The sequence below is a fragment of the Danio rerio genome, chromosome 7, assembly GCF_049306965.1.
Source record: "Danio rerio strain Tuebingen ecotype United States chromosome 7, GRCz12tu, whole genome shotgun sequence".
In the NCBI taxonomy this organism is placed as follows: Eukaryota; Metazoa; Chordata; class Actinopteri; order Cypriniformes; family Danionidae; genus Danio; species Danio rerio.
In genome coordinates this window covers 19694294-19722190 of record NC_133182.1, presented here as the reverse complement: position 1 = coordinate 19722190, position 27897 = coordinate 19694294, and the positions used below count along the sequence as shown (strand labels likewise).

The window sequence follows — 27897 nt, the reverse complement described above, 5'->3', positions numbered from 1 at the left end:
CTGTTCAATCATTACAAATGGTGTAGAAGACCTGCTGGAACCCGCATGGATCCAAGATTCTCACCGAAATCAGTCAAGTTTGGTGAAAAAAAAGTCATGGTTTGGAGTTACATTCAGTGTGGATGGTGTGTGAGCGATCTGCCGAGTGGACGGCAACATCAACTGTCTGAGGTATCAAGACATTTGTGCTGCCCATTACATTACAAACCACAAGAACTGGGAAATTTTTCAGCAGGAAAGTGCTCCTTCTTATACTTCAACCTCCACATTAAAGTTGGATTGGCCAACCCAATTACCAGACATGAATATTATTGAGCATGTCTGGGATAAGATAAAGGAGGAGGCATTGAAGATGAATCCAAAGAGTCTTGATGAACTCTGGGAGTCCTGCAAGAATGCTTTCTTTGCCATTCCAGATGACTTTATTGGTAAGTTGCAGAGATGTATGGATGCAGTCCTTGAAGCTCATGGGAGTCATATGCAATATTAAATCTTTTTCCACTGCACGATGACTTTATATTCTATACTGTACATTATTTTTGTTAAGTGACAAGACTTTTGTCTAAGCAAAGTCAGACCTCACTGTCCTAATTTAATAATTAAAAATCAAGTTAAACGTAATCTAGAGGTCTTTGCCTTTCATATAAGCCACTTCTGATACCAAATGATCAACTAGAAGTCAAGAAGCAATGAGACTTTTGTTAGGTAGTGTATTAAAATAACAATTTAGTCCTTACACAGTAAGAAAATCTTGCTCTTTTAAAAACAGTGACTGTCTAAAAGGCTACGGCTTCAATATTTCACCTGGTTTTATTTAGTAGCTTACTGATGCATGAAAATTTACCATGCTTGGACAGATAGAGAACAGGGTGTATCACACTACATTCCTGCAATGGCCACATATTGATGGCCAGCAGCACACAGACAGCCTCCAAAGGTATATTAGTGTGAATGCTGTAAATTAACAAATCTATACCATATGGAACAGATATGCAAACCAGAATGCTGGTGATGATTATAAACGCCCTCTTTTTCTGACCGTGCATCCCTTCCTTCTGTGCTTTACCAGGACTTGGTCTCAGCAGGATCTTAAGCACCCCTAAACTGCAAGCTGTAATCACTAAAATGCTGATTAACAGGCTCACAATGTAAAACTCGGGTTTTTTCTGTGGATAGATAGAAATTGTAGGTCCTCCATAAGCCAAAACCAGTATCCATACAAGTCCAGCACCAATATATCTGTGCTTCACGAAGGCTGGGTTGAGATAGATCACCGGATAAGCCACAGCAATGTAGCGTTCCACACAAATCAAGCTATTCATAACAGGACGTCCAACCATGTAGCTTCCAGAAAAGAACAAAACAAAGAGTATGGTGCTGTGACTGTTAAAAGCATCAGCAATCACATATATGGGAGATAGTAGGGTTGCAATGAGTGCTATTGCTGTTATATTCATTGTGAAGATTTCTGATGTTTCCAGGTGCCCTCTTCTTCTGAAGTTAGTTATTCCCAGCCAGAGGACACAGATTTGAATGGGCAAGTTGAAAACAAGGTCTAGTACAATTACAACTATTGAAATATAATTTCCTGCTTCTGAGCATTTGACAACAGGAAAAGATGTTTGGTTCTCAGAGGCAGAGTTGTTCATGTTTCCTTTAGGATGTCAGGTGTCTTAAGAACATGAAAAACAATTAGTTGTTTAGAATTAATCAAATAAATAGTTTATAAATTACACTGACCTGTTTTTGGACAGATGATCATCAGTCTGGTTCAAATGTTCTGCAGAGTTTCTCCCAATCGTATACACATATACTGTATGTTTGCATTTTCATGTCCAAATGTGATTCATGAGAGGAATATATGAAAATATAAAATGTATTAAAATTTGTATGTGACATCTCTAAAATAATTATCCTTAAGTTGCAAAACTACCCAAGCTGCAAACCTTTTGTTTAGTTTAAATGTGATCCTGAAAGCAGGTAAGACAAAAACAGAAGCCAAAAAATAAAATAAACAAGTAAGTAACAGAGTAACAATGTGGTAAAATCTGAAAACATGGTAAAAATCAGGGGGCTTTTCTTTTCCTGGATGGCTTTTTAATGTCGGCTGGTTTTAGGGAAGTGGGTGGACGGGTCAGTCGGTTCTTTTGAAAACACTATTGGTCAGGTTTAGGGAAGAAGGACGTTGGGTCAGTTATTCAGTCGACAGCGGCCTCTGATGGATTTTTGTGAGAACAGCAGGTGCGAATTGCACTCGCAAGAGAAATTTTAGATCTAAAAAAGCGCACACAGCAGCCTCTGGTGGATTCACGAAAACAAAAACTGCAAAAAATACGTAGCTTGTTTTTGGCGTATTTGGCACTCTCCAGAAATGTATATAGTGATACGTTTTCAGAATGAGCCTGGGTTGATGGTTAGATAATCTAAAAGAATAATGCACAGTGGGTTGAGACATTCACACAGGATTTATATTGTGGATTTTCAGTTAATGAGTAAAATAATGTAAAATACTGTATAACCAGACATGGAACATTTTAGCCTAATTTTTTTTTTACATCCAGTAGGTACCTTAACATTAAAACACATGCAAAAAAATGTTATGGCTCTATCATACACCCAGCCCAATATGACACAAGACTTGACTATTGCTATTTTCAGACCAGGGCAACCCTAATTTTCCCAATTTGCGCCATGTTGTTTAAATAGCAAATCCATTTGGGCCATATTGGGGACTCATGGACGTGCCGATTTATAAAAGAGATGGGTTAAGGTGCATTGTTGGTGCCTTGCTATTTTGAAGATCTGAAATAGACTGCTCAATTGACCAGCAGAAAGTTGGTCTAAAGTCCAGCACGGATCTCGTTAGTTATGCGCCTTATTATGCAGGTTCAAAACACTTACACATTAACACACAGGATGTACAGCAATACACAAATATCTTTACATATGAAAAAAGGGGAAAAAATGCTACAAAAATTATTATTTACTACTCTGTAAAAAAAAAATATTTTACTGAAAATATCTCTAAATTTTACAGTAATTTTTTGTCATTTCAAATTGTATTCAAAACCTATTAAAATGACAAACAATCTCTCTAAATCATTAAAGACAAATTACTGACATTTTTGTTTTTATACAGAGAAATTGCAATATTATTTATACAGTATTTTTCTGTTATTTTAAATTATATTCAAAAGTCTGTAAAAATTACAAACAAATTACAAACAAATTAATGACAAATTACAGTTATTTGTCTGTAATTTATTATGTAATTTATAAATAAAATTGTCATATTATGTACAGTGTTTTTTTTCCAGTTTTTTAAGTAGCCTACATTTAAAATTACGTAACATTAAAGAGCCCATATTATGGGTTTTTGAAAATTCCCCTCCATGTAGTGTGTAACACAGCTCTAAGTGAAGTGAAGTATCCAGCTAAGGCTTAAATCTGTTAGTGTACAGTGTTTAAAACTGTTGATTCATCTATAAAAGAGTCGACTCATAGTGCTTCAAACGAGTCGCCTTGATACCGATTCATTAGGTGTTTCGCCATGACGTACGAACGAAACCAAGTTATTCACGTGCACGCGCAAACCCGGGAGATTTCAAACCTGAGGCCCCGCCCTCTGACGCAGAAACCCAGACACACACACACAAACACACACACACACACACAAACATGCCGGTCGATTGAAGTCACACTGCAGATGGATATATTGAGTCTCTACCCAAAGATGAAACCTCAGCATTATAGCTTAACTACTGGAAACTACATGCTACAAAGAATACTTCATCAGCGTTTGTTAAAGGAAGGATCAGTAAAGAGTAACTTACTGATGGACGTCAGGATGGATTTTTCTTCCTCCATTTCTCAACTGTAGGTACGTGCGATTAAAGTTGCCTCGTTGACTCGAGCTTGCAAATGTGTTTAGTTGTGATTTGTTACTTGTAACCGCGTGTACTGTATCAGGTTAACTGGCTATATTCTCTTATCGCGTGCAAAGTCACATTAAAAACGCGACGCGTGCAGCTTTGTTAACGGAGCTCCGTGGACGAGGAGTAGCGTGTGTGTCTGTGTGTGCGTGTGCGCGCGCTGTGGTCCGGAGGTGTGTGTGTGTGTTTGTGTGTATGTGTGCACGCGCGCGCGCGCGCGTTGTCGTCCGGAGCAGGGTTAAGTGCGCGTGTGTGTGTGTGTGTGTGTGTGTGCAATATGTGTGTGTGCAATATGTGTGTGTGTGTGTGTGTGTGTGTGTGTGTGCGCAATATGTGTGTGTGTGTGTCTGTGAAAAGAGCAGAGTGAGAAGCTAGGAGATCTCCTCAACTGTTTTTGGAGTTTTTGCTCAATGAAATAGTTAATCGTCTGAATTTTCAAGTCCATAGTCTGTATTTACATTGACCCACTGGCAGCTAAACTCCACGCCTACACTATCGAGCGTGTATGAACTGTGATTACTTTTATATTGCTGATTAGCTGTTTGGCATTTCACTCTCTGACTGAAGGCAGTCGACCAATCGCAACAGACTGTCATTGGTCCAATCAGCGCAGATTAGCTTCGCGCTAAGGAGGGGTTTGGGAACAAATGAATCACTGGACGATTCATACAGGAGTCGCTGGGATAATTAGGTAAAAATAAATGCAGATTATAAGACCACGAAAGTGTTTTTTGACCTTGCATGCATATTAAACTGTTGTTGGAGACCCTTACAACCAAGATATGACCCTATTTCATGAATAATATGGGCTCTTTAAAGTAATAAATTGTAATTACTTGCTCTGTAAAACAAAAACAAAAAAATCTTTAAAAAAAAGGTCAAATGACAAACAAAAACCATAAAACTATGGTAAAATTTCTTTGTTGAAATAAAGTGCAAAAATAACAAATCTATAGATATTTTCATTAAAATGTTTAAAGAATAACACTGTTATTTTACAGACTTTTCCTAGATTATTACAATGCAGCGTCTGCATCTATATGGGGTATAAGAATATGACGTGTGTTTGAATATAATTTGTTATTATTGTTCATTTATTTGTTTGCTGAAAATTAGAACTGAAGGTAGAAATAGTTTTCAAAAAATTTTGTGTTTAACAAGTGAAATTAATTATGTAGACTAATGGATGTCTTCAGTGGAGTGCGTACAACACCATTTTCTTATCCATGAAAGTAAAGGAGTAAAGTAAAAGTAAAGTAAAGAGAAAGTAAAAACACTGTAAACCACCAGATCCTGCTATCTATGCTTGAGTCACTGGGCTTTGAAGGCAATGTTATTCAGTGGTTCAGATCTTACTTCTCTGACAGGTCATTCAGGGTGTCTTGTAGGGGAGAGGTGTCCAACCTACAGCATCTAAACACTGGGGTTAGCCTGCTTGTCAGACATTTCACACTGGATGAGAAATCATCATCTTCAGCTTAACCTCACGAAAACAGAAATGCTTGAAGTTTCTGCCAACTCGACTCTACATCATAACTTTTCAATCCAGATGGACGGGGCAACCATTACTGCATCCAAAATGGTGAAGAGCTTTGGAGTAACGATTGATGACCAACCAAACTTCTCTGACCACATTTCTAGAACTGCTCGATCGTGCAGATTCGCACTCTACAACATCAGAAAGGTCCGACCCTTCCTATCTGAATATGCAGCTCAACTTCTTATTCAAGCTCTTGTTCTCTCCAGACTGGACTATTGCAACTCTCTACTAGCTGGACTTCCAGCTAACTCTATCAAACCTCTTCAGCTGATTCAGAACACAGCAGCACGAGTTGTCTTTAATGAACCTAAAAGAGCACATGTCACTCCGTTGCTCATCCGTTTGCGGTCGCTGCCTCTGATGCTCTGATGTTTTTCTTACAAAGCGACGTCTGGCTGCACTCCTTCTTATATGCTCTCACTTCTGCAGATCTATGTGCCCTCCAGAAACTTTCGTTCTGTGAATGAACATCAAAGGGGGAAGAAATCACTTTCCCGAACGCTCGTGCTCAATCTGCCCGGTTGGTGGAATGAATTCCCTAACTACAGCAGAACGGCAGAATCACTCGCTCTCTTCAAAAAACGACTAAAAACTCAACTATTTAGTCTCCACTTCCCTTCCTAATCTGCAATTGCCTCTCTGGTTCTACCGCTAACTGTATTACAGTAAATAAATAAATAAATAAATAATAAAATTACTTGTGTTTTGCTTCTTACACTTTACTTACCTGAAACTTGCCAACAGCACTTATTCATTGTTGCTCTTATAGTTGTGTAAATTGCTTCCTTGTCCTCATTTGTAAGTCGCTTTGGATAAAAGCGTCTGCTAAATGACTAAATGTAAATGTAAATGTCTAAATGTAGAGAGGCCGAATGGAGAAGGCTTGGTGTGTTTAACTGTTTTCTCGCAAGTGAAGCTTCAGTTTATCCACTTACAAAGTCGACCATGTAAATAGCAAATGTGCCATGGCGCAAGCTGACTCTAAAAGGGAATGGGAGATGAGACTCTGATTGGTTTAATGCATGTTATGCTTAAAACACACCCATAACCCATAAGAGAATAACCCTGTTAGACTGTGCACCGGTGCGCAGAGCATATTTTTCCATCCTTAAAACAGCAAAAGTGGATTCAGACACACCCTTAATGCTTTTGCGCCATGCGCTTTAGACTTTGTGCCTAGATCATTAAAATAGAGCCCTTAATGTCCATTTGACTTCCACACATGTATGCCCTTTTGACCACCAAAATAACAACACAAAAAAGATTACAATATAAGAAAACTTTTATTCATTTGAAAACTTCAATTACAAACTACAAACTTTGTATGTTGTTATGCACTTAAACTACCTTGATGTTAAAATGACATTAAATTTACACCTAATATTGGTGTCAAAAACATGTCAAAAATCAATAACACGACAGTCCTTTAATCGATTTTTGACAGTCCTGTAATAAATTTTTAATGTTTTTTTTACGTGTTTCATCCACTATGGCTCCAACTTTTCCTGTTTTAATGAAAAACTTTTTCAATGCACAGAAGCTTGCTAAGTTTGAACAGATACAGAAAAGGCTGTATTAAACTACTTTGCTGAATAATCCACAAATTGATGCCCAACGCCACACAGAAAGAATCATAACTGATATATTTTTTGATACTGAAAACTAACAAATCCATGCCATATGCAACAGATATGCAAACAAGTACACCAGTGATAATTACAAACGCCCTCTTTTTCTGACGGTGCATCCCTTCCTTCTGTGCTTCACCAGGACTTGGCCTCAGCAGGACCTTAAGCACCCCTAAACTGCAAGCGGTGATCACCGACAGGCTGAAGGATAAAGAGGTAAGGTAGGCTTCAATGGGTGGTTCTGGAAAGCTTTTAAGAAAAAATGCTCCATAGGTAAAAATCAAGATCCAGACAATACCAGCCGCAATATATCTGTACTTCATGAAGGCCGGGTTGAGATAAATCACCGGATGAGCCACGGCTATGTAGCGTTCAACACAAAACAAACTATTCATAAAGGGACGTCCAACCATGTAGCTTCCAGAAAAGAACATAAGAAGCAGCACTGTGTATTGAAAGTGAAGAGCATAAGCAATAATGGATGAAATAAAAAAGAAGACATTGCACATTTCTGACAAAGCCAAGCTCACTGTAAAGATTTCTGATCCCGGCAGACGTCTCCTTTTTTTAAGTGCAGCAGTGCTCAGCCAGAGGACCCAGCTTTGGATGGGCAGGAGGACAAACATCTGAAATATTGTAACAGAAATCCCAATGATATTTCCTGGGAAGGAGTCTGTGCATGTGAAAGCAGGGAAGGATGTCTTGTTTGTGGAGATTGTGTCATTCATCTTGCTCTTCAACAAACAAGTGTGAGTATCTAAAGAACAAGAAGCAGAATTACGAAATGAAGATTCTTTTGAAAGCTGCATACAACAAAAAAATCTTACACCTTTTAATGAACATGTAAATGGTTTGCAGTATAAATGAATAACTTGATGTTAGTTTGTATACTGACCCAGAGGTGGAAAAAATGACTGTGAGAGTACATTCATGTAGTGCTTCCAGTATTTTTATGCAATGTAGTTGATCTCATGTGTTTTTCTATTACTTGTGTCAGGTGTGTGTCTAACAATGAAGGATACCTGGAAAATATGCAAACAAAACATCCATCCATCTAGCTATCTATCTACAGCTGCCATAGTTACTGAACACACATCATCATTTTTAATAAATATGTTTTTGAAGGAGCTGTTGACATGAAATTGACCCAGATTTAGGTAAAAGCAATCCAAACAAAAATAAAACAAAACAAAACAATTTTAGAAATTATGTTACGTGTTATAACAATGGAATGACATAAGAAGGTAGTCAACTGTACTGGAATGTATGAATTTGTTGGGTAATGACAGCCTCAAGATGACTATTCTATGAAGAATAGGGTCATATGCAGTGCTCAGCTGTGATTTTCCCCCTAGATTTCAAGACTAAACATCTTGATGCTCTCTGGGTCTCATCTATTAACTCTGCTCTTTAGTGCTCTTTATTTATTATTTTCTACTGGATTTAAGTCAGTTCATTGGCTGGGCCATTCTGGCAGCTTTATTTTCTTTTTCTGAGAGTTGAGAGTTTCCATGCCTGTGTTCGGGATCATTGTCTTGGTTAAATGTTTTAATTTTTAAATGTTTTTATTTTAAACATTTTAATTTTTTATTAGTTTTGGCTGCAAAAATCTGAAAAAAAGTCTTGCAGAATCCTAGAGGGACTTCATTTACACAGTGTAAATTTAATTCTTCATTTACACAGACGAGGGTTGCTACCTAAACACGTTTCAAGTTATTTCAGCTGCTGTCTTGGCTTTCCATGGCCTTTTACACTATTGTGTCTTCATGTGTTCAATAATTTTGCCCTGTGTGATTTCATTTTTTTACACAGAAGTTCATTTCTAAACTAATTTGTTTTCTATCTATCTATCTATCTATCTATCTATCTATCTATCTATCTATCTATCTATCTATCTATCTATCTATCTATCTATCTATCTATCTATCTATCTATTTATCTATCTATCTATCTATCTATCTATCTATCTATCTATCTATCTATCTATCTATCTATCTATCTATCTATCTATCTATCTATGCAGTTGTCACAGTAGGTAGTGCTGTTGGTCGCTAGTTCGAGTTCGAGCCTCGGCTGGGCGTTTCTGTGTGGAGTTTGCATGTTCTCCTCGCGTTTGCGTGGGTTTGAATGAGTGTGTGTGTGGATGGGTTTGCTAATGATGTGTTGCAGCTGGAAGGGCATCCACTGCGTAAAACATGTGCTGGATAAGTTGGGGTTTATTCCGCTGTGGCGACCCCGCATTAAAAAAGGGACTGAGCCGAAAAGAAAATTAATGAATGAATCTTTATGCGATACATAATATTAACAGGATGTAGATGTATAAATCATGAATATCAAACGGTTGTATTATTTATAACAAAATTCAGCTGCAACATCACACATTTAATGATTTTTGACTTTTGAGAGGTACAGGTAAGGTTGAACTGCAGCGCTTGGTAAAAGAGTGCACCAGCTGAAGCCAAGGATTAAACAATAAGTGCTGTATGAAAGTTGATCCCGTAGTAAAATCGCACATGAGACTGACCCATAGCCAAAGGCCAGTGTGATCAAGATGGTTGTGACGGCTCTAAAAGCCTTTCTCTTCAGCTGATACGCTCCTGCTTTCTCTCCATCCCCTGGTTTGGGTCTCTTCAAAACCCACAAAATAATCACAGAGCAAAATGCACAGATAACTAACATTGCCAGATAAATTCCAATGTAAAATGTTGGCACTTTAGGATAGGAATCTATATTAAACCATGCAAATAACAGAATTGTCAGCCAGACCAGTCCAACAAAGGGCAGCTTGTGTTTTGGGGCTTTTGTGTACTTTAGGTAGACCAGCGGATGCACCACAGCCAGATAGCGCTCCACACAGAAATAGGTTTGAAAGAGCGGTCGACCCACAGTTAAAGTACTGCTCAGGTAAATAGAAATAAGTATAAAGATTTTCTTGTTGAGCATAGCACCTATCAGAAAAGTTGGGATGCAGGAGTTGCCGATAATCTCAGCGACAGACTGATTCAAAATGACAAAGTCTGCGTTTGTAACACCCGCAGATTTTCTTGCCAGCCACAAAACCCAGCCATTCAGAGGTAACATTAAAACAGCATTCACAAGCGTGTAGAAAGCAATGAGGAAATATCCTGGATAGGAATCTGTGCACTCAAAAACACCAGAAGAGTTCATTTCAGGCTGAAAAGTGCAATTCGATGAAAACTCAGAGTTATTTAGTGCCATATTCCTTTTGATTTCCTTATGTTTTTCGCAAAGAGAAAAGGTAAAATCGTATCCATCAAAAGAAAAATCGTTCAACCTTTTATAAAGCAATACATGTTTAAAATAACATACTCACAGTTGCACAGATCCATGAAGGCTGTGATATATTTTCAAGATGTTGTCTATTTGTACTGTGTTTTAATATGACAGTCCCTCCTTTTATCAGCAAAGAGATTTGTAAGTGATGATTGAAGTAGGGTGTGAAAATATTCATAACATCAATATGTGGCTACATGTATAATATTTCAACATTTCATTTGCATTGATTTTGCAAAAGTGGTGATATTATATACTGAACAAAAACTAATTGCAGGAATAAAGGTCTCTGGTGGCTAAACAGGTTTAGGAACCAATGCACAAACAACTGAGAATTAGTTATTTTTATATAATAATGTTGGTATGTTTTATATTTATAGTTGAAGTCAGAATTATTATCCCCCCTTTTAATTATAATTTTTTTTTGTATTTCCCAAATGATGTTTAACAGAGCAAAGAAATTTTCACAATATGTCCGATAATATTTTTCTTCTTTTTATTTAAGCTAAATTTAAAGCAGTTTTTAATAAACAAAAAAAACAAAAACATTTTAAGGTCAAAATTATCAGCCCCTTTAAGCAAATTTTTTTCGGTAGTCTACAGAACAAACCATTGTTATACAATAACTTGCCTAATTACCCTAACCTGCCTATTTGACCTAATTAACCTAGTTAAGCCTTTAAATGTCACTTTAAGCTGTAAAAAAGTCTTGAAAAATATCTAGTAAAATATTATATATTATTTACTGTCATCATGGCAAAGATAAAATAAATCAGTTATTAAAGATGAGTTATTAAAACTGTTATGTGTTGAAAAAATATTCTCTCTATTAAACTGAAATGGGGGGGGGGTGTTGGTAAACAGGGATAAAAATTCAGAGGGCGCTAATAATTCTGACTTCAACTGTATATTGCCATTTACAGTTTATGGAGGTCAGAGAGAACTGAACGAATATGGTAAATGAGGATGCATGGTGTTTACAAATTACAGTTTTTCTCAGTGGCTTTGGTGCGTTTCTCACAACACTAGTGCATTTCTGTTGTTGGAATATCAAGCCAATTTTTATGCGTGTTCAATAAGAAAAGGTCTGGAGAGGGTTTTCTTCAATGCCAAAAATATTAGTAATTTATTAGATACAAATGAATAATTCGATCACAGAGCTCTGGGTTACGTTTCCCCAATGCAATAAGAATTACATTCAAGAGGTTCGCAACTAACAAACATTTCCTGACTCCAGCATATATACACAACTGATATTAACAGGTGGAGTTTTGGTGTAACGTCACTTGTCAGTCATTGTTGAGTCCTTCATTGGCCGCACCTTCGACATACTTCCTCTTTTTCTACGAATTCTCTGCCCAACAACAAAGTATACATCTTTCTGTGTTCTGTGTTCAGTTTTAACACCTCTCTTCAGACAGGAAGTTTCTGCAGAGCTAAATCTAATTTTGGACCCGCATCTATCTAATGCTAATTAGTATGCACAGCACTCACACACAACCGTAGAAGTTCAGTTAATATGTGACCCTTACATGACCAATACAAATAATTGTTTGATTAAAAGAAAAAGAGACAAAAATAATAAAAAAGTGATTCCTATTTTCCAACACTGCACAACAGTTAATGCATTTCTTAAAACAATAAGTACAAACTGCAAAACCTAGTTGATAAACTGCACTGTAAGAAAAAAAAATCATAAAAAAAGGTCAAATGACTGGCAGCTACGGCTGTCAAACAAAAACCATAAAATTACGGTAAAATGTCTTTGTTGAAATAAAGTGCAAAAAATAATAAATCTACAGATATTTTTATTAAAATGTTTACAGAAAAACACTGTTATTTTACAGACTTTTCCTAGATTATCACGATCAAATCCATTTAATAAGTTAACACAATAAGACTTTGACAGAGATACGCTGTTATTTTACAGACCTTTTCTAGATTATTATGATCAAACACCTTCAATAAAGTGACTGCACTAAAAGTTCAAGAGAAAACAATGTTTTTTAAAAGAATTTTCCCTAAATCATTACGATTAAACACCTTTAATAAAATGCCAAGACATGCTCATGAGCGTAATTTAACAGTTTTATTTTGGATCAAAACATTTTGGAAAAAACAACAACGAGATACAACTGATTAAAATTCTCACAACTTTAAAATGACAGTTGTTACATTTTATTGAATAGTGTTTATGTAAAACATGTAGAGGTTTAAGTTATATGGAATGATTCAGTTACAGATCTTAAATGAAATGGAACTGTAACGTGAAGGGAAAGTTGACAAACGAGTGCAGATCCAAATGCGGGTTTATTACACAGAGAGGCAAACAACAGTCAACACAGTGGTAAACAGATGTAACATTATGCAGGGAATCCAGAGTCATGGTCAAACAACAGGCAAATGGTCAGTCCCAGCAGCAAACAACATAAACAATTAACAAACAAAGCAGGGCAAAAGAAGAGAAACGCGTCATAATGTACTTTAATGTTAAATGTACTTCATAAAAAACAGGAAAAAACACTGTGTAAATAATACGGCAATTTTATTGTATAAAACAGACAAATTGCTGTAGTTTGTCATTACTTATATAGTTCATAAAATTACAGTCAAGTTGTTAATTTACAGATATTGTTTGTAATTTTTACGGATTTTTGAATATAATTTAAAATAAAATATTCCCTGTGTGAAAAAAAACAAAAATGTCAGTAATTTGTCTTAATGATAAAGTACCTAAAATGAAAGTCAAACTGTGAATTTAGAGAGATTGTTTGTCATTTTACTAAGTTCTACATATAATTTTAAATGACAAACAATTACTGTAAAAAATGTAGGGATATTGTCTGTAAAACTAGGTTTTTGTGCAAAAGTGCGTCACTTGCTCAAAATGGAGAGCTTATTCTTCAAAACCCCCGTGTCATAAAAATAAAGTCCAGACACCATTGTTTATGAACAAGACAGTCGAATGGCTTTGTCATGTTTTTATTATAACAGTTTACTCTGTTCATTTATTCCAAGGCAAAAAAGTCAGATTTTGGTGACACTTCCTGAAAATGCTCAAGACAGCCCTATATACTATTTACACAACCATATGAGAACTACAGCAAAGTTAGACATCGCTGCATTTAGTGAGGTATATCTGAGTACAAGACACTGAATATGTATGTTTCACATTTTTACTGCATTTGCTCTTTGCAATCCTAATTTATTCACAGCATTGTGCAAAAAATAAATACGCCCTTATTTACAACAAACAAAAACTTCTTTTGGGTAGAGCTGTGCACAACTGTAAACAATATTGCAGTACATAATAGAACTGAGCCTACAACACACACAGGTCTGTAAATCATTCAGGAAATTATTCAATTTTTAAGACATTTTCAGGAAAATAAAGATTAAATTTTTTTAACAGATTTTGACAACTAGTTCAAAATTTTTGTATGTAATGACTCAAGTAATGAAATGAGAACTATTAGTTTTATATGGAATGACTATTCATCATTCACAAGTTTAGTTCATTTTGACTGACATGACATAAGCAAATTAAAGTGTCATAAACAGCATGAAGTTGTATGAAAGCAATTGATGCATGTCCAAAAGCATCTGCAACGTGTTGGAAGAAATGAGAAACTGCTACTAGGATGTGCACAAATGACTAATTGTTTTGAGACATGCAAACTGCAACTGTTGTGCAAATGTAAATAGTGTAGGGAGAAATGCCCCAAAGCCACTGAAAAAAAACTGTAAAAATAGACCTAATCTTAAGATTATTCATCAGGTTAGTTGCATTTCATTTGATCATAATTATTATATTGGGTAGTAAAATATCTTTATATATTTCATGTTTTTTTGTGAAGCCTAAATGCATCAAGGTTATTTTTCTATACTGAGTGCCACCTTCGATCTCATTACTCCAACTTCATTTTTATTTGATTATTTATTGAAGTCACAAATGCAAGACATACAGTTGAAGTCAGAATTATAAGCCCCCCTGAATTATTAGCCCCCCGTTTATTTTTTTTCTTAAAAAATTTAAACTTAAAATGTAAAAAAAAAAATAATAATAAAACATGCTTTTATTCTAGCTGAAATAAAACAAATAAGACTTTCTCCAGAAAAGAAAATATTATCAGACATACTGTGAAAATTTTCTTGCTTTGTTTAACATCATTTGGGAAATAAAAAAATTAATTAATTAATTAATTAAAAGGGGGGCAAATATTTCTGACTTCAACAGTACACTCAAAATTGAGAAAATATTTGAGCAAAATAAACATGCAACTGTATGAAAAGGGATTAAAAAGTTATATAAAAAGTTCCAATCATTTTTATTGTTTAATCCATTGTTGCAAACAAGCTTCCATGGTAATTTTTATTAGATTATTTATTTGATTTATTCTTTTAAATGTTTCCCTACTTTTTGAAAAATGTTGCAGATGTGTCTAATTAGAAATTATATTTTGATGTAGTGATATTTTACTATATTGACAGTGAATTTAACATAAGATTAAAAAAAAACTAAATTAACTGAATTGAAAAAAGAATAGACGAAATCACAATATCTTTTTATATATGTTTTAATGGCAGAAACAAAACTTTTAAATAAACACACAAAAGATTAATAGTTTTTCTTCTTTTCAACAAAGACACGTGTAAGGAAAGAAGAGAAGAAAGGGAGAAAAAACTGTACAAATAGGAGAAATGGTATAAAAGCAGTAGGTCTCACAATAAACAAAACAAAACTAAAGCTGAGACTAAATGTACGTGTGATTACACTGTGAAAAATGCTGGGTTCTGCACAGTTTCTTCATGTTGTCACAACACAAATTGATTAAGTAAACTAATTGTTTTTACTAATTAAAGTGGATTAAACATAAAATAATTAGTCCCCCAAAAATCTCAAGGATTGTGTTGATTCATCTTATTAAATAAGTAGTTTGAACAAGCAGAAAAAACATCATGTTTTTAGTGTACAGTCTGAGGTTTTGTTGTGTGATTGTTATAGATATGAAATGTACATCTCTGAACCATTTATATGTTTTGAGTTTAGAAAGGATGGGTTAAGGTGAGGGGGTTGAAGTTGTTTTGGAAGAATAGGGGGAAAAAAATTAGCTTTTAATGCAAGGCAACTTGCCAATTTTTGAGAGGTACAGGTAAGGTTGAACTGCAGCACTTGGCACAAGAGTGCACCAGCTGAAGTTTAGGACTAAACAATAAGTGCTGTATGGAAGTTGATCCCTCAGCACAATAGCACACGAGACTGTGCCATAGCCAAACACCAGTGTGATCAAGATGGCTGTGACAGCTATAAAAGCCTTTCTCTTCAGCTGATACGCTCCTGCTTTCTCTCCATCCCCTGGTTTGGGTCTCTTCAAAACCCACAAAATCATGACAGAGCAAAATGAACACACAACTAACATGACTAAAAACACTCCTATGTAAAACCTTGGTATTCTAGGGTAGGAATTCATAATAAACCATCCCATAATTAGCAGTGTCAGCCAAATCAGTCCAACAAAAGGCAGCTTAAATTTTGGGGCTTTGGTGTATTTTAGGTAGACTAGCGGATGGACCACTGCCAGATAACGCTCCACACAGAAATAGGTTTGGAAGAGTGGTCGACCCACAATTAACGTCGTGCACAGGTAAACAGAAATGAGAATGACAACTTTTTCGTTAAAGATTGCGCCTAACACAAAAACAACGATGAAGATGTTGGCAATGACCTCAGCAACAGCCTGATTTAAAACAACAAAGTCTGAAGATGCTGCAGTGGTTCTTCTTGCCAGCCACAGGATCCAGCAGTTCAGAGGCAGAATGAAAACTACATTCACAAGAGAGGAGAAGCCCGTGAGGAGAACACTAAAAATTAAATCTGTGCACTCAAAAGATGCATTCTCCGAATAGTTGCTTGCAGACTGGGAGGTGCAGTTAGACAGAGAATTAGTGCCGTTAAATGCCATGTTTGCTCAGATTTTCTTTTGTCTTCTGTAAAACAAGTAAATTGTAGTTTTAGGGTCACTTACACTCAAAAAGATTATTTGCTGAATCAGCATGATTTAATCGTGTACCCATTGTGCATCTAAACAAATCAAGCAAACTTGAACTGCTTTGAATGTGTTATATGAACAGAATATAAACTCATAAAATATACATGGTTTTAATATGTCTATATGGAACTTCTTTGCAGATAATTGAATTAAAATGTTTGTTTTGTATTAGTCTGATTGAATTTATTCATATATACACTGTAAAAAAAATTATTCCGGCAGCTGTGGTGAAATATACAAAAAACATGAAATAATGGGCGTTAAATTACAGAAATTTATCAGAAAATAACAGACGTTAAATTACAGAAATTTACCAGAGAATAAAGGATGTTAAATTACAGTAATTTACCAGAAAATAACAGACATTAAATTACAGAAATTTATCAGAAAATAACGGATGTTAAATTACAGTAATTTACCAGAAAATAACGGATGTTAAATTGCAGAAATGTACCAGAAAATAACGGACATCAAATTACAGAAATCTACCAGAAAATAACGGACATCAAATTACAGAAATTTACCAGAAAATACAGACGTTAAATTACAGAAATTTACCAGAAAATAACGGACATCAAATTACAGAAATTTACCAGAAAATAACGGATGTTAAATTACAGTAATTTACCAGAAAATAACGGATGTTAAATTGCAGAAATGTACCAGAAATTAACGGACATCAAATTACAGAAATGTACCAGAAAATAACGGACATCAAATTACAGAAATTTACCAGAAAATAACGGACATGAAATTACAGAGATTTATCAGAAAAAAACTGACATCAAATTACAGAAATTTACCAGAAAATACAGACGTTAAATTACAGAAATTGACTAGAAAATAACCGATGTTAAATTACAGTAATTTACCAGAAAATAACGGATGTTAAATTACAGTAATTTACCAGTGAATAATGGACATTAAATTACAGAAATTGACAGTAAAATAACTGACATTAAATTACAGACATTTACCAGAAAATAACAGATGTTAAATTACAGAAATTGACAATAAAATAACAGACATTAAATTACAGAAATTTACCATAAATTTAAACTTAAGAAAATTTCTGTAGTTTAACGTCCATAATTTTATGTTCTTTTTTCTGGCACCCCAGCTGCCAGACAAAAAAAGTAAAATAATGGATTTTTTTTTTACAGTGTACTTAATGTGAGTAAAGCACTTTAACTAAACAAGATTCCATGTATGGTTATTAAGTAACTTCAATTAGATTTGTCTTAGTTTGCAGCATGGAAGTTTGTAATGTCAGACATTAACAAAATGTTCAAACTCACTTTGAGGTCTCCATTAATGTAACAATGTGTAAAACATTTAGCCAAGAAAACCTTGGCTCCTAAGAAACCTGATCACCAAGCAACCAATACTTTAATGTGGTCTTACTAACAAATCTTTGCCTGATGACCAAAAAGACATTTGCTTATTTGGTCTTAATTTCTAAAAAAAAAAAAAAAAATGAATTAGTCATAAATGTTTTTACTTTATCTTAATTTGTTTTAACTTAAGCAACTGAATTTATCAAGTTATACAATGTTTAACTTAAAATGTTTAGTTAGTTTGACTGATGTAAGTTGAAATGACTAGAAAAGTTCACTTAATTCAATTTTAAAAATTAAGGCCACAAGATTTTTAACAGTGTACTTTTAGCGGTTATATTGTAAAAATGATTCCTTCATGTTGTCCCAACACAAATCCATTAAGTTAACTTAATAATTTTCAAAGCTTTAAGTGGATTTAATTTAAAGCAGTTAAGTTGCCCCAACAAAAACCTTAAGAATTGTGTTGATTCAGCTCATTTTAAATATATTAGTTTGAACAAGCAGAAAGAATAATTATTTGACTATATATACATGGCAGCTGCCCAAAACTTTGATATATCGAGCGCATCTGTAAAAGAACAAATAAACAATGTACTCACGCAAAGTATTAATCACACACCCATGAAGCCTCTGGTGTGTTTTACGTTTTGCATTTTGTATTTATACCACCTATATTTCATGACATCGCCCCCCTCTTTGTCCGCAGAGATTGACTGGTGGTGACTGTAGTATGCATAAAAAGTAAGGAAATGGTTTGTCACATAAAAACACATAAACAGGCAATGAAATGCTTTTATTTTTCTTGTATTTGGTTTTAAAAATTTATATAGAACTTTTTTATTAGATAGAAATCTGCATATTTTTACAAATGAATGTGGTTCCTTACAATACATTACCGTCTTATGAAGCCAAACTAATGGTCGGTGCAAGAAACTGTTTGTTTACAACATTATCTTTAATCCACACCCTCAGCAAACTTTTATTATAATGAAAGATTATATTGCCATCAGAACAGTATTTTATCATGACTAAACAAATCTGAGATCCATTAACTATAATGCAGCGGTATTTTTTGCAATTTTTCAGCAACCTTCTGAAAGCAGTCAAACAAATATAAAAATCAGGCATCTTGTTGCATTTTACCTTTAAAACATTTTTAATTGACCCTTTTTTTATTTAAAATTGTTTTGTATCACAAGTACAGAAGTAGCAGTTGTATGTCCTTTAAATACAACCAACACAATGTTTTGGTCAGTTAGTATTTTCTGCAATCAACAGTCAAAAAAAATAGGTTGATGAAATTTTGAGGTTGTCATATATTGAATTGTACTGAAAATTAAAGGCATTGTGTGTTGGTGTCTCCTGTAAACCTCCATATTTTCACCAAGCCTATAGATCATGTTGACAAAGCAGGCAGCCGTAAGTAATTTCACAGAAACATGTTTGCAACCACTGAAAATTAATTTGAATCTACTGAAGAAAAAAAACTAAAATAGTTCCATCTGAAACTGTTTACAAATGAATATCATTGTGATGAAAAGGATGCCAACATCGGACAAAGGGGTCACCACAGCGGAATGAACCGCCAAGTTATCCAGCATATGTTTTACGCATCGGATGCCCTTCCAGCTGGAACACATCACTGGAAAACACCCATACACTCTCATTCACATACACTACGGACAATTTAGCTTACTCAATTGGGTATATGCGCATGGACTTTTAATTTCAGCCAGCCCCAGGGCTTCCAGTTAATTGTCATCGCATACAAAATTGCCGTGTTTAAGATTTGATTTCTTCAAAAATCTTTGATCTTCACTGCCTGGCTGAGACATGATATAAAGTGGGTATCAGACCAAACAAGAAGCACTGCATTAGGTTATATTTTTCCATGCCATGTCTTTAAAAAATATGGAAATTAATTTTACCCCAGTATTTTCAATGGAATTTCTGAGCTAGCCTGCTGCTAATGGCAATGCCTACATTTAAAGGGTTGTTTATCTCTTTTTACTCTTTAACAGTCAAATGGATGCTTAAGTCTATTGAACTGATTATATTTGAGTTACATTACAACATGAATGCTGTAAAATGAACCTTTTAAAATTTTAAAATAGTCACATAAAGCTTTTACAGGAAGTTCATCATAGGCTGAAAAACACTAGCTGTGCATATACCCCATTCACCTGTACCACGTCTTTAGACTTGTGGGGGAAACCAGAGCACCGGAGGAAACCCACGCCAACATGGGGAGAACATGCAAACTCCACACAGAAATGCCAACTGAGCCAGCCAAGGCTCGAAACAGAGAAAAATTTAAATGATTTGGATGTTACTATTGAGAAATATGTTGAGTATTCAATTTAGTAAAGGACTTAAATTATGGTGCATTTAAATGGTATGAAATTTATCTTTACCTTAACCTTCAGTCACTTAGCAGACGTTTTCATAAGAGACTGTAAAGAGACAGTACTCACATCAACTGCGACTAATACAAAGCTTCTGAATTTCTGATGTTTTTGTCATTATTGTTTTTTTGTCATGAACAATCTGTGGATTTAGTATGGTAATGAATATTTATATGGCAATGTTGATGTATTTGGTCTTGGCGGAATAGATCCAGCTACGCTGCTGCTGCTTTCAATATTATGGTAGAGCAAGTATCGAGACCTACTACTGCCATTGCCACATGCCGTCTGAGAATATAACACGCTGCTGCTGCTGCTGCTGCAAACAAAATATACATGTAACCCCTTAGCAGATCTAACACAGGTGGAGCTGAGGTGGAGAAGGGTTCAACGAAAACGCGCTGCAGCTTAACAGCATAAAACAACACAGAGCATTTAAACTGATAAGGAGCAAGCTCATTGGCTGCAAAGGTGGAAGCAACCAGTCTCCAACGCCATTGTAGTTAATGACACAGGAGCAGATTTGGTGACCTTTCAGCTTTTTCATGGCAGAAGTTCGCTTAAGTGCTCACAGAAAAGATGTGTTGTAGGTGCCTTTTGAACGTTACCAGGGATTTAGCAGCGTATTGAGTTAGATAAAATGTTCCACCAGAGAGTAACAGTATACGAAAAGGTTCTGGAAAGGGAGTAAAAGTCTGTGAACTATCTAAATTTATAAACTACAATGTAACAGGGACTACAGATATAACAGGGACTCGATGTAAATTAGCAATCTAGCTAATTCTGGCACAACATGCCATGTTGCACATTGTCCCTATATGAATAAATAAAATAAATGAAACAAAAATGAAAAAAAAAAATGTAACAAGTACACACGACAAGCTAGTGAAATTATTTCTTTTGACAGCGTGGCTGTAAAAAATAAGTTCTTTCTCCGCCATTTAGTATGCAGTAAGTATTTGGGATAATTATACTCACTCGTATCTTTGAATCTTATTCAGCCAAATTTTGTTTTTGAACTTCTCATACTGTCATACAAATCTGAATCTTGCCTATGTTTTATCACATCAAATTGAACAAACCATTGTTCAAAGTCATGTTAAAGTGAGCATGAAATGGATGTAAGGATTGTCCTAATATTCCCATATTACAATGTTCCCAAATTACATCCAATTGAAACAGTCAAAAAATTGTGATATTAGAAATTAGATCAAATGTAGATTGGTGCATAATTTCGTCCTTTGGGAACCAATTGGATAATTGGAAGATCATTGGAAGGAAGATCTACAGATGGACAAAGGTATAGGTATGTTGGTTGGAGGGGTTATGGTATTTGATAGAAGAATATGAGGACAATTTTTTTTTTTTTTACAAAATAATGAAGTGCACAGATACATCATTTGTAACAAACACCACTATAAACATCAAAATAAGAAGAGTAACACTTTGATTTCACAATAAAAAAATTGTTAAAGGATGACTCTTCACCATTGATAGCTGTTTAACATAACAGACTTTTATTACTCTTTTCTTAATCTTAAGCTTTGTTTGAATTGTTCTACCTACATGTTTCCACTCCAGTTCAAGGCACTTGCTAGCTGAAACATTTTTATAATTTTCCTAAAAGCAAAAAACACTGTCATACTGTAATTTGTCATATGTTTTAATGCAAAAATGTGGTAAGCGTACATTGCACTGCATTCAAATCAATTGAAACTAGGCACTGTTGTTTTTGCCTCCAGTCATAAGTCTAGTGTTTCCACCGAGCCTACGGACCACATGCTGACAAAGGTGGCACGTTACTAACACCTGGGATCTACAAAAAAAACTCCACTGAACAAACACAAGGGCAAATCTACTAGAATTGGAGACTTTTATTTTGAAAATTAATGCTACTCATCAACAATCAAACATGATTTCATAAATATTCTGCAGATAACAAAGATCTTCACATTATACCATTATTAAAACAATCCTATTGACCTTATTCTTCAATACGGATGTTCGCTCATTGTTTTAGAACTTCCGATTCAGTCGCCTACACTTTAAAAAGGCAATGCAAAACAGTTGCAATCAATTTATATGTGTTGAATTTAAACAAATTAAATTTTGTAATGTTCAAATTCCTTTGTTTGTTTAAATTCAGCCCAAATAAATTGTTTACAACCAATGAACTTGAAACAAATGAGTAAATGCAAGGAATCATCTTTGAATGATTTTTTTCAGTGATATGGGAGAAATGACTACGAATAATAAACATTAGAAAACAGTCAAACTACTTGCTCTACAAACAAGTGTGTTCATGACTAAACATTCATTCATTCATTTTCTTTTTGGCTTAGTCCCTTTATTAATCTGGGATCGCCACAGCGGAATGAACTGACAACTTATGCCTCTCCTGCCGCAACCCATCACTGGGAAATGACTAACATAAAAAGTCTAATAATATAATAGGAACATATCAGTTTGTTATATTTTTAAATCTAAAAATCAGTGGTAGTGAATGAGACCAGATGTCTTGAGCCATAGGCTGCTCCTGTAAAGAATGAGGTCAATAAACAGATTTAAGGGATAGTTCGCCCAAAAATGAAATCTCTGTCATCATTTACTCACTTGTTCAAGACCTATTTAAGTTTCTTTCTTCTGTTGAACAGAGAAGATATTTAGAAAAATGCTGGTTGTACTGACCTCCATAGTCATTTTTCCCATACACTGTAAAAAAAATCTGTAAATTCTGTATTTTCTGATTCATGTTTTTATTTTTTTCCAATTTATTTATGCTTAGGAATTGCATCATGGAACGTTAATCTTTCTTCCAACAACTTTTAAGTTTAAAAATATTTTTAAAAACTGACTTTTATTTTAAAAAATGTAATTAAAAGTGATATATTGTCTGGGTTTGTGTTGTTCAGTATATTTACAAACTTATTTCTCTCTATATTATTTCTTATACATTATATTACTTCAAACTACACTCAGAAATAAAGGTATGTGAGCTGTCACTGGGGTGGTACCTTTTTTAAAAGGTACAAATTTGTACCTAAAAGGTCCAAATTAATACCTTAAGGGAACATATTAGCACCTAAAATGTACAAAAGTGTCCCTCTTAAAAACAGTAGATACTAATATAGAATTTTGAGGTACCAATATGGACCCTTTCAGTACAAATGTGTACCTTATGAAAAGGTACCACCCCAGTGACAGTTTGCGTACCTTAATTTCTGAGAGTGTACTAAAATGTCAACAGTGTTGGTGAGTAACTAGTTACATGTAATGGCGCTACGTAATTTAATTGCAAAATAAAAGTAACAGTAATTTGTTAGTTACTAAGAAAAAATGTGTAATTAAACTACAGTTACTTGTGAAAATGTTAAAGATTACAAATGGGGTTACATCTAAAATGTATTTATTTTTTTTAAATCTGGGATATGTTGGATAATATGAATCTGTTGCTTTGCTTGTTTTTGATGTGCACGATGCCTTCTGCTGAGTCCATTTATTAAAGCAATGCTATTCTGACGCTTTTGATTTGCGGTGCACCCACAGGCTTAAATCCCACGGGGAACATGTCCTCGGTATAAATGCTTGAAAATTATTTATTTGAAAATGTCCATTAAACACTTAACAGTAATCAAAAGTAATTAGTTACTTTACTTTTAAAAAGTAATCGAAAAGTAGTGCAACTTATTACATTTTAAATAGGGTAATTATAAAATCAATAAAAGTAATGTAATGTAATGTAATGTGTGTATTTATATAGCGCATTTATTGTGTATGGCCATACACCCAAAGCACTTTACAATCATGAGGGGTTCTCTCCAGAACCACCACCAGTGTGCAGCATCCACTTGGATGATGCGACGGCAGCCACAGGACAACGGCGCCAGTGCGCTCACCACACACCAGCTATTGGTGGAGTGGAGAGACAGTGATCAAGCCAATTCGGTGGAAGGGGATGATTGGGAGGCCATGATCGTAAGGGCCGATAGAGGGACTTTGGCCAGGACACTGGGGTTACACCCCTGCTCTTTCACGAGAAGTGCCATCAGTGATTTTTAATGACCACAGAGAGTCAGGACCTCGGTTTAACGTCTCATCCGAAAGATGGCGCCCACTGACAGTATGGTGTCCCCTTCACTTTTACTGGGGCATTAGGACTCACACAGACCACAGGTTGAGCGCCCCCTGCTGGCCTCACTAACACCACTTCCAACAGCAACCTAGTGTTCCCTAGTGGTCTCCCATCCAGGTACTGACCAGGCTCAGCCCTGCTTAGCTTCAGTGAGTAACCGGTCTTGGGCTGCATGGTGACATGGCTGTGGCTATTGTTACTTTGTTAAACTGTAGAGTTGAATTTTCAACATCAAAAGTCAACAGAGCAGAGATCAACATCCTACAATGGCATTCACAACCATAAATAAACAGAAAGCACTTGTGAATCCCTTAAACGGAAACTGTTAACTAACAGATATGTGTTACAGTGGACTATGATTGATAACCAGCATTCTTCAGAATATCTAGTGTTCAACAGAAAAAACAAACTTTTAAAAGGAAGAATACGTTTGTTTTTTGGGGTGAACATATGATTTAAACATTTTTGCATGGCAACTTGTCCACTTTTGACCGATAGAGGTAAGGTTGAACTACATCGCTTGGCAAAAGAGTCCACCAACTTAAAGCTAAATATAAACAGTAAGTGTGGTATGAAAGCTGATCTTTCAACATGATAACACATGAGACTGACCCATAGCCACAGAATATGGTGATCAAGATGATCGTGACAGCTATGAAAGCCTTTCTCTTCAGCTGATACGCTCCTGCTTTCTCTCTGTCCCCTGGTTTGGGCCTCTTCAAAACCCACAAGATCATGGCGGAACAGAATGAACACACAGCTAAGATTCCTAGATACAGTCCCATTGCGAGCCTAATTGGTATGTTAGGATAATTATAGACAAGATACCATCCAAATGTCAGAATTATCAGCCAGATCAGTCCAACAAATGACACTCTGAGCTTTGGGGCTTTCGTGTATTTTAGGTAGACCAGCGGATGGACTACTGCCAGATAACGCTCCACACAGAAATAGGTTTGGAAGAGCGGTCGACCCACCAGGAAAGTGCTGCACAGGTAACTAGATATAAGAATTATGATAGTTTTATTTATCAGAGAGCCTGCCAGAAAAACAGTGAGGGAAATCAAACTAATGACTTCATCTATTGTTTGGTTCAGATTTGCAAAGTCTGAAGATGTGACACCAGCGGATCTTTGCAGCCATAAAATCCAGCAGTTCAGAGGCAGCAGCAGGACAGCTTACAGCAGTATGACAGAGGCGGTGATCAGGTTTCCTGGATAGGAGTCCATGCACTCAAAAAACTGAACACTAGAACAATTACTTCCAGACGGGGTGGTAAAATTGGAGAAACACTTTGCCGCCATAATTAGTCAGATTTCACCTTTGTTTTCTGTGTGAAATAAAGATCAAATTAGCCAAAACATGTATTTTATACATATACTGTACAAAATGATATGACCAAAAAGTAATGAAAACTAATGTTTTGATGTTACTTTAAAGCAGGGGTCGGCAACATATATATGTATAACGTGGGTTTTCTCCAGGTGCTTTGATTTCCCCTACACGTCCAACTGTATGTGTGTATATATATATATATATATATATATATATATATATATATATATATATATATATATATATATATATATATATATATATATAAAGTTAAAGTCAGAATTATTAGCCCCCCTTTGAATTTTGTTTTCTTTTTTAAAAATGTCCCAAATTATGTTTAACAGAGCAAAGAAATTTTCACAGTAAGTCTGATAATATTGTTTCTTCTGGAGAAAGTCTTATTTGTTTTATTTCAGCTCGAATAAAAGCAGTTGTTTTATTTTTTAAACATCATTTTAAGGTCAAAATTATTAGCCCCTTTAAGCTATATATTTTTTGATAGTCTACAGAACAAACCATCACTATACAATAACTTGCCTAATTACCCTAACCTGCCTAGTTAACCTAATTAAGCCTTTAAATGTCACTTTAAGCTGTGTAGAAGTGTCTTGAAAAATATCTAGTCAAATATTATGTACTGTCATCATGGCAAAGCTAAAATAAATCAGTTATTAGAGATGAGTTAATAAAACTATTATTTTTATTTATGTGTTGAAACAATCTTCTCTCCGTTAAACAGAAATTGGGGGGAAAAATGAACAGGGGGCCAATAATTCTGACTTCACCTGTATGTAACAGGTATTTACAACTGACGTGTCAACTAAAAAAAGACATTGTAACATGGTTAGCTTATTTTAATTAATGTAACATCAAAGCATATGTTGTTAATTTAACTTATTAATCATACAAATTTAGTGCAAATAAAACCACAAAACATGTCATTTATATGTTACAGTTTGAGAATGAACACATAAATATAAGCTTAAACCAAATAATTTAAAGTACACAGACATTACTGTTATGTTACAGATATACTGTATATAAGTTTCAACATAAAATACAAATGCTTCATAGACATGGTTATTATTTTTAATATTTAATGCTGTCAAGCAAAATATCATAAATCTGAAAATATAAATATTCCATTTTTCAAAGAGTAGAAAGTCCACCAACATACTTACTGATGCATGGACAGTTGCACATGTACGTGTAGAGCATGTTGTGTGTTGTAAGGATTTACTGCTTTTTGTGATGATGACCCCTCCCTCCATTCACAGTGAAGCTCATGTGGTGATTACAGCTCACAGTGTGTGATCTATTATACATTTGGAAAAGTACATATACACATGTATTGCATTTTGATCTATTTACAGATTAAGTGTTTACACAATTTACCAAAGGTTTTTTAGGTAAAATTTTGACAAATCTTTTTAACCAATGCATAAACACTTCAGTACAATAAAGGATAAAGTTGTTCATAAAATTTACTATAAAAAACAAAAGACAAAAACAAGCAGTTACAGTTTGTAACGCAATTACATTTTAGACTCAATGAAAAGCCAACAAGTTCAATGAATAACCCTCCATAAGGTGAATAACCATATTTAGTATATGCTAACTTCATTGACATGAATTAAAATATTTAAACGAACAAATCTTGTAATAGCCCCAAGTAACACTCTAGTATTTTAATTGTTGACCTATAGTGTTATATCAGTTGACAGAGTATTCCACATTTCCATCAGCCAATAAACAAGATTAAGACTCCAGCATCCACTGACTTATAATACAGAAACATTCAGATGTACAGTTTAACTTCATTTTTACAGGATCATATTCCTAAAGCAAATGAAAGATACTTTCTTTACAACTAAATGTTCTATATGCAACTTTGGTAAGGGTCATAGTCAAAACTTCTGTATGTATGTGTTTGTTATGATAAACAAGCCATGAAAACACAGCTAAAACATAGGCAATGTTTTTATCCAAGGCTACAGTTCATCACTACAACAGAACAATCCACTCACACAGAGCAAACTGAAACTGACATGAGTTTTGAATAAAACCGAACAAAACAGCAAACTCTGGAACTCTTAAAGAAGTTAATTCAATACAAAATAAGTGCACAATTGAATAATGAATAAACAAATAAACACAGTTGCTGCTACCCTTGGACTTGTCAGATATCGATTTACAGATTCACACAAGAAGCGAGCAGAGATTGTAAATCCACTCCATCAT

General features: G+C 34.8%; 1 protein-coding gene across 1 annotated transcript in view; it reads right to left on the bottom strand.

Annotated features, from left to right (window-relative positions):
• Positions 1-6738: 6738 nt before the first annotated feature.
• The window catches only part of LOC141375336 (uncharacterized), a 60712-nt gene continuing 39553 nt past the window's right edge, over positions 6739-27897 (bottom strand). Inside the window, exon 2 of the mRNA XM_073908268.1 lies at positions 6739-7857. Within this exon, the coding sequence (XP_073764369.1) occupies positions 6983-7857 (875 nt within the window). The 3' untranslated portion in view covers positions 6739-6982. The remainder of the gene's footprint in view (positions 7858-27897) is intronic.